This window comes from Anarrhichthys ocellatus, unplaced genomic scaffold (genome assembly GCF_004355925.1).
Source record: "Anarrhichthys ocellatus isolate YVR2014 unplaced genomic scaffold, GSC_Weel_1.0 scaffold2263, whole genome shotgun sequence".
Classification (NCBI taxonomy): Eukaryota; Metazoa; Chordata; class Actinopteri; order Perciformes; family Anarhichadidae; genus Anarrhichthys; species Anarrhichthys ocellatus.
In genome coordinates, this window is record NW_022282237.1 from 1 (window position 1) to 8144 (window position 8144).

General features: G+C 45.3%; 1 protein-coding gene across 1 annotated transcript; it reads left to right on the forward strand.

Annotated features, from left to right (window-relative positions):
• The first annotated feature begins 345 nt into the window (after positions 1–345).
• On the forward strand, positions 346–4505 carry LOC116378236 (katanin p80 WD40 repeat-containing subunit B1-like). Its single transcript, XM_031840075.1, has 7 exons — positions 346–474; positions 591–824; positions 2888–3037; positions 3197–3273; positions 3404–3478; positions 3710–3826; positions 3926–4505. Exons 1-7 carry the CDS (start codon positions 346–348, stop codon positions 4059–4061), a joined length of 918 nt encoding a protein of 305 aa, XP_031695935.1. The 3' UTR covers positions 4062–4505.
• The last annotated feature ends 3639 nt before the right edge of the window (positions 4506–8144 follow it).

The window sequence follows — 8144 nt, forward strand, 5'->3', positions numbered from 1 at the left end:
TCAGGTACTCTGTTCGCTACCCGCTCAGGTACTCTGTTCGCTACCCGTTCAGGTACTCTGTTCGCTACCCGTTCAGGTACTCTGTTCGCTACCTGTTCAGGTACTCTGTTCGCTACCCGTTCAGGTACTCTGTTCACTACCAGCTCAGGTACTCTGTTCACTACCTGCTCAGGTACTCTGTTCACTACCTGTTCAGGTACTCTGTTCACTACCTGCTCAGGTACTCTGTTCACTACCTGCTCAGGTACTGGACACATGATGAAAATGATGTGTCCACTACCTGCTCAGGTACTGGACACATGATGAAAATGATGTGTCTTCTTGTGTCTTGTGTGTGATGTGATGATGGAGGACAAAGTAAAGACGGTTTTCTTCTTCTTCTTCTTCTTCTTCTTCTTCTTCTTCTTAGACACTATATTAGCCTTCGGCCGTCAGCTGAAGGACATGATATCTGCTTTTCCTGAAAAACAGCAGGTCAGTGAACGCAGCAGTTTGTCTCTGTGATTAAGAGACATTAAATATGTAAACAATGATGAAACATGATTCATGTACTTTTGTTTTGTTAACATAAAGTTGTGTGTGTGTTACAGGCTCCTCCCCTCTCCTCCTCTACACCTGTCCAGAGGGTGGAGCCTACAGTCGTCTCTTCTATAAAGCGTTCGACTCCCTCTGCGGTCGTCCCGGTGACCTCTAACCCCCCCTCCTCCACCCCCCCTCCTCCTTCTGAGCCTCCTGTTTCCATGGCGACGTCTAAACCACATCCTAAAATCATCCTGAGCACCAGAAACGAGCCCATCGGGCTGAACGTGGCCGACTTCCTGCCTGTGAGTTTAACACATCTGCACAGGTGTTTGTTGAGGGTAGATGACGTCACTTGAAGTGCATACTACATGTCCCACGATGCATTGTGCACGAGCTCCTCATCAACACTGAGAAGGTTTCCTCTAGAGCGGGGGGGCAGGCAAACACTGCTGGTGATCAGCATCACTTTCCTCAAGGAACTTAATAAACTGACGACGCTCGTATAAAGTTAACGAGTTTTATGTCTGGCTTCACTTCATGATCAAACTGCATTACAGACTCACACAGTGTAGGAAGAGTACATCCAGCTCCGGGTTTTCCTCTTTCACCTCATCCCGGATTCTTCTCAGCAGCCCGATGTTTTTTCCTGTTAAGTTTGACGATCTGTCTGTGGTGACATTGGCAAGTTTACACCAAGGTAGCTTCAGCCTCTGGATGACACCAGATGCCATACAAGTCCTGTCCTCGTGTTGTCCCCTTCAGACGTCCCATGGTCAAACATTCCTCCGATATCTCTAAGCTGTCATTAATCCCTCTGATAAAGATTCAGAGCTCAGCGGTGTCTTTTAAGTCTTTACTTTCGTCCAGTGCTAACAAATAGAACTTAAATGACTCGGCGTTTTTGTTTGACTCGCTGGCTAAGTCTTGGTCAGTTAGTTCTACACGGCGAGTCATTGTCCTGCGTGATAAACTCATTCTTTCTTTGGAGAAAGGCTTGCTGGCCTTTGCTCATTTGAATCCTAGTAAATAGCTTGCCTTAGTGCTTGACTCTTGGCTGCCAACCTCCGAGCAGTAGCCGGCCGTTCTTGCGTTGACTGTTTGCTAGCGTATTTAGCATGCTTGGTGGAAAAGTGGCGGCTGATATTGTTTTTACCGCCTGTGATCACACTTAGGTGAAAAAATATGATGCTGCCCACTCCTCATTAAACACTCTGAGCTCATTGTGGACTTTTCCTTTCTTTGGTCCACTCATTGTTACAGAAGGGCTCCATGCTGTGACAGAGGTGGTGTTTCAGCATCGTTTTAGAGATGATCTCCGTCCAAAATAAAACAAATATCACGTGACTCTTCACGTACACGTGATGGTGCCGGTGTCAACAGGAAGTAGATTGGTTGCTTAGTTAAAACAATACGACAGAGTAATAAAGTATTCTTTAATGATGAACGGTCGTGTTTGATACTTAAGATCTTCTCTAAAATCTTCCTCTATGAACTCAAACACACAGTTAGTGGAAAGTTTTACAAGTTTTATTTTCCAGACTTAGTTACAGCGCTGCAGGTCTTTATCTCTCTCACATCATATTTACATTAAAATGAACACTTACACATAAGTCTACTAGATTATGGTCCATAAATGTGGTCCACACTCGTCTCTCACTCGTTCCCTCGGTGTCGTCGTCGTTCTCACTTGTAGCTCTGCTGCTGAAGTCTCTGTCCACTGGAGAGCAGTCCATGTTCTGTTCCTTTATAGTTTGTGTGTGGGGACTTCACAATAGTTGTGCAGAACAAAATAAACAATAATAAGAAAAGGAAAGTTCTCCATTTTGTGTCCATCCTCCTCAAAGCCGCAAACTGTGACTTCAGACGTCTCTGTAGGTTTGATTCCTTCGCTGGACACGCTGCTCACTAATCGCTCCAACAACAGCTGCTAGTAAAGAGAACACGGTCAACAACACCTGTAATCAGTCGTCCGTGTTGAGTTAACCTGGTAGTCCATCGGTAATCAATGCTGTTGTTTGTGATCTTCCAGTAAATGGTCATGTGATCGGGGACGAATCAGAGGACATGTTGTGACTGCTAAGAACCAATCAAGTAGTGAACGTGGGGGTGGGCGTCATCTAGAGAGAATTGACCGGAGTGCTCCATCTAGTGGGCTCAACTGTAACTCCGGGTATTGCAGGAAAAAGGCAAAATTAATCAAGTCTTTACTATAATTTGGACAATTTTGTACCAATATTCGACGGGCCGGATTAAAAAGCCCAACGTGCCGTAGTTTGCCCATGCCTGCTCTAAAGTCACTGGGATGTTCAACTGAAACATTTAAGTGTGTGTGTGTGTATGTGTGTGTGTGTGTGTGTTTCCTCAGTCGTCCCCTCTCAACAGAGGCGGAGCTCTGAGTGATGATGAAGCTCTGTCTCAGCTGAAGAAGGGTCATGACACCATGTGTGTGATGCTGAGGAGCCGACACAAGAACCTGGAGACGGTCCGGTCCGTTTGGGCCCGAGAGGACATCAAGGTGAGACTCATATCTAAATCTAAGGGTTTATGTATTGTTTCATATCTCAATATCAAATGTAAAGAAGAATTATTGCAGTGTCGGTTATTCTAACATCATGCAGACCTGTCAAATGATTGGTTCTCACTGCCTCCACTTCCTGTTGACGTCTCTCTGCAGAGAGCTCTGGACGCTGCTGTCTCCATGAATGATCTGTCTATTGTGGTGGACATCCTGAACATCATCAACCTGCAGCCGTGAGTCCACCCAAAACCCTTAAAACCCTTCAACCCTAAACATCATGGATGAAGTCTTGTCAGATGTCAAACATTGTGAATAGAGACTCTGATATAAATGTGATTTAATGATAGTTGATAATTGTTTCAGGTCGCTATGGAAACTGGACTTATGCACGACGATTCTTCCTCCGATCGACCAACTCCTGCACAGTAAATATGAGAGGTGATCAGTTATTCATTATCTATAAGATATAAAACAGACCTGCAGCCAAAGAACAGTTCAACAGTGAATCAACATTTTGTTTGGGTTCATATTTAAATATAAACATTCTACAGATTTTAATCACAACACTAAGTTTTATTTCTGTCAGTTAGATAAAGTGTTTCAAAATCACAAAATCCACAATCCAAACTGTGTGTGCGCGTCTCTCTGTGTCTGCCTGTCTGTCTGTAGCTATATCCAGACCGGCTGTACGTCTCTGAAGCTCATCATGAAACATTTCTGGATGTTGATCTCTGACACTCTGAAGGCGACTCCGTCTGTGGGCGTCGACATCACCCGAGAGGAGCGGTGAGTCAGCACAAACACACACCAGGAAGTGATCGCTTGTGTGTAAAGGTCTCAATGAGGATGATGATGGTGATGATGATGATGGTGTTTGTTTTCCAGACACCAGAAGTGCAGATCGTGCTGCAGGCAGCTGAAGAACCTGAGCAACGTGGTGAAGAACAAGGCGGAGCAGGTCGGTCGACATGGCAGCGCCTTCAGAGAGCTGCAGCTGATCATGACGCCGCTGGACGACTGAGGAGGAGGCTGATTTAAAGCTTCACGTGTGTCATGTCACTGAAGAACTGTTATTTAAAGACATTCCTCTTCCTGTTCACTCTGAGGAAATCGCAGAAGAAGAAGATCATGGATCCTGAGTCTCAGATGAACGGTCGGTTCAGAGGGTTCTGGATGACCTCACCTGTACTAAACTACAACTGACTCGCCTTAAAAGAACAGTTTGACATTTTGTTGAGGGTGAGATTGATGTCTGTCTGGTGAACATGAAGCTGTAGCTGCTTAGCTTAGCATGAAGACATGTGTCCTGGAGTCTGGCCGATCGGAGCCGTTACTCAGCTGGAATAAACAAATCTTCCATATTTATTCCATCAAAGACTTTTCCGATGTTCAAATATTTTGTTCTTGCTGTTTATTTAAATAAAGTTGTACATGTTGGGATTAAAGAAGAGTCTATTTGTACCAGCAGGGTGGAACCAGCATCAGAACCGTTTATTGCCAATGAAGTTTGCACCTACAAGGAATCTGTCATTTGGGGGGGGGGGGGGGGTGCATAACATTAAACAATCAACACCGTGCAAGAAATAGAAACATATTAAAAATTTACAATAGAATATAAAAGAGTATAAAATAAAGTGCTAACAGAACTGTAAACAAGTGAAATGTTAAAAGTGTCGAGTGTTTAAATGAAGAAACATAGATGTGCAGGGGAGTGACGGGTAGGAGGTTGTGTTGGGGATGACAGAGTCAGTGGGTCCTGGTCTCTGTTAATGAGCCCGACTGCGGACGGGAAGAAGCTGTTCATGTGGCGTGAGGTCTTGGTCCTGATGGACCGCAGCCTCCTGCCAGATGGAAGGGGCACGAACAGTTTTTGTCCAGGGTGAGAGGGGTTGGCTACAATCCTTCTTGCGCGCTTCAGGGTCCTTGAAGTGAACAAGTCCTGGAGGGACGGCAGATTGCAGCCAATCAACCTCTCGGCAGAGCGAATGATGCGCTGCAGTCTGCCCTTGTCCTTGGCAGTGACTGCAGCGTACCAGACTGTGATGGAGGAGCAGAGGATGAGGAATGATGGCTGTGGAGAAGTGCACCATCATTGTCTTTGGCAGGTTGAATTTCTTCAGCTGCCTCAGGAAGTACATCCTCTGCTGAGCCTTCCTGGTGATGGAGCTGATGTTCGGCTCCCACTTGAGGTCCTGGGTTATGATGGAGCCCAGGAAACGGAAGGACTCCAGTGTCGACGGGCGAGTCACACAGGGAGATGGGGGGGAGACACACAGTGATGGGAGTCACACACGGTGATGGGGGCAGGTGGAGCTGCATTCTTCCTGAAATCCACAACCATCTCCACTGTCTTTAGAGCATTGAGCTCTAGGTTGTTCAGACCGCACCAGGTCAGCAGATGGTCAGTCTCCAACCTGTAGGCGGACTCATCCCCACCAGAGATGAGTCCAATGAGGGTGGTGTCATCCGCAGACTTCAGGAGCTTGACGGACTGGTGGTGCAGCTGTTGGTGTACAGGGAGAAGAGCAGATGGGAAAGAAAGCAGCCTTGGGGGGAGCCGGTGCTGATGGTCCAGGAGACTGAGACGTGTTTTCCCAGCTTGACACGCTGCTTCCTGTCAGACAGGAAGTCTGTGATCCACTTGCAGGTGGAGTCGGGCACGTGCAGCTGAGATGGGATGATGGTGTTGAAGGCAGAGCTGAAGTCCACAAACAGGATCCTGGTGTAGGGTCCTGAGGAGTCCAGATGCTGGAGGATGAAGTGAAGGGCCATGTTGACTGCATCGTCTACAGAGCCAACAGGTCTGTAGACGATGCAGTCAACATGGCTGCAGGAGGTCCAGGAGTGGGTCAGTGAGGGTTTTTAGGTGGGACAGGACCAGACGTTCAAAGGACTTCATGACCACAGAGGTCAGGGCGACGGGCCTGTAGTCAGAGTCCTGTGATCCTAGAAGCAAAGAGATCAGAATAACTTCACATGATGTATTTATTAATCTCATATTGATAACATACAACAGTGAGCCAAACAGAAGCAGGACAACACTAAGGTAAGATGTAAACAGATAAAATGATAAAAAGGTACATATGTATGTATCCATGTATGTATGGATACATACATGGATGCATACGCACATAACTACACTTTTCTAAATGGACGTTTTTTGATAGAGATGTATGTCGAAACAATGCTGCAAAAACAAATTGCTAACAGCATTAGAACTACACAGCTTCCCACAGGGACACGGGAACCCGCAACAGTAGTCGAGCCAGCAAGTACCCAGAGGTCCTACAGCATTCGCACTGATGGAGGTCACATGCTCAGGCGTAACCGGCGTCACCTCCTGCAGACATGTGAAAGTGGCGCAAGCCAGGTACTTCCAACAAACAACCACCAGGTGGAGCCTGAGGACACAGAGTCTCAAACAGTACAGCAGGACCCTGCAGGTCATACAGGTCCCACACAGCCACCAGACTGTACTACCACCAGATCAGGCCGCATAGTGAAGCCTCGAGACGTATTAGACTTGTGATACCCAACAGAAGAACTGAAGGATATGTTCATGAAAATAAAGTGTTGAAGTTTGAAATAGTTGAAATGCCGTTTAGACTGAACTGTTGATGAGATAATTGTTTTCATATTTCCTTCAGTAACAGTGTTCTTGCAGATTTGGCATACGTAGCTGCCGATATGCAGTTTTTCTGAAATGTTTAAATGCATAATGTTTACCATTTCATTTGGCAGCTATAGCCAGGTTTTGTTTCAAAAGAAGGGGGATGTAGTACCTTGGATACTTCCGGTTAGGGTTGGTTTCAGAAAAGGTCCTGGAAGATTCCAGAGTGGCCGTCAGTCGCCTGACTTGAAAATCTCTGGTTAGATTTGAAGAAGGCGGTTGCAGCACGCAAACCCAAGAATATTGGAGAGCTGGAGGCTGTTGCCCACGAGGAATGGGCTAAGATTCCTCTGGAACGCTGTCAGAACATGTCTGGCGATGCATCACGTTTGCATCAGGTCATAACAGCAGAAGGGTTCTCCAAGTACTAAAGATGCTCGTCATGAAGGGGTTGAATCATTTTGAGACTGCAGTAGTCATGAAAGTAGCATTTAGTGTTGAATTTGGAGAAACCACTTGTAGTAATAGCTGTGTTGAGCTATTTAAATTGTCCTTGTTTGAGTTGTTTATTGAAAACAGCTGAAAGTTTGTCAATTTTGCCAGTAAACCAAATTTTCAACGGGGGTTGAATCATTTTGAGTGCAACTGAATATACGTATACTACATGTGTATATTTCAGCTCTTTCTTTGCTCTTTGGACGTCTCAAACACAGAGAGATGCAGACTCCAGAATTGAAGAAGCAGTTGATTGTTTTGCTTTAACTTGTTCCTATGAAGTAAATGTCTTCAGATTAAAGACTCCGTCAGTCTTTAGATTGGTTCTCTTTAAGCCTCAGCGGTTCATCCTTGGGGACAATGAACACTCAAAGGAAGAAGAGGGAGCTTCAGTCTTTACTGATGAGTAATGAAACAACTAGAATGGTGAAGTTAGTAGATTTGAAAAGTTATGTTGCTACTTTAAGAGAGCAGTAAAATAGTTAAATGTTCAGATGGATATCGCATAATTGTTACAAAGTCAAGACGTGGTTAGCCTAGCTTAGCATCAAGACAAGGTTCAACAATACCCCTCTGAAGTTCACCAATTAACACGCATCTCATTTGGTTGAAGTGAACACGAGAAAAAGATAAATGAATCCTTTTGTCACATGGAGGCGAAAGTTAAACGTTTGTTTATTTATTAAAAAGGGAATAAAAATAAAATCAACCTGTAGAAATCTACAGCAGACACAAAGCAGGCAGACATGTTGATCATCAGCTCATTCTAAGCATTCCTGTTTACTACGACTACCGATCACTAGTAACTCGTCTGCATCACGCCAGTCTACAGACTAGTCTACAGTCTACAGACCAGTCTACAGTCTACAGACCAGTCTACAGACTACAGACTAGTCTACAGACCAGTCTACAGACTACAGACTAGTCTACAGACTACAGACTAGTCTACAGTCTACAGACTAGTCTACAGACTAGTCTACAGTCTACAGACTAGTCTAC

What these genes read in the sequence shown, in the direction of transcription:
- LOC116378236 (XM_031840075.1), top strand. Translation starts at nt 346, where the DNA reads ATGGAGGACAAAGTAAAGACGGTTTTCTTCTTCTTCTTCTTCTTCTTC. An exon ending in CTTTTCCTGAAAAACAGCAG is followed by an intron (nt 475 to 590) that starts GTCAGTGAACGC and finishes TGTGTGTTACAG; the next exon opens with GCTCCTCCCCTCTCCTCCTC. An exon ending in CTGCACAGTAAATATGAGAG is followed by an intron (nt 3,479 to 3,709) that starts GTGATCAGTTAT and finishes GTCTGTCTGTAG; the next exon opens with CTATATCCAGACCGGCTGTA.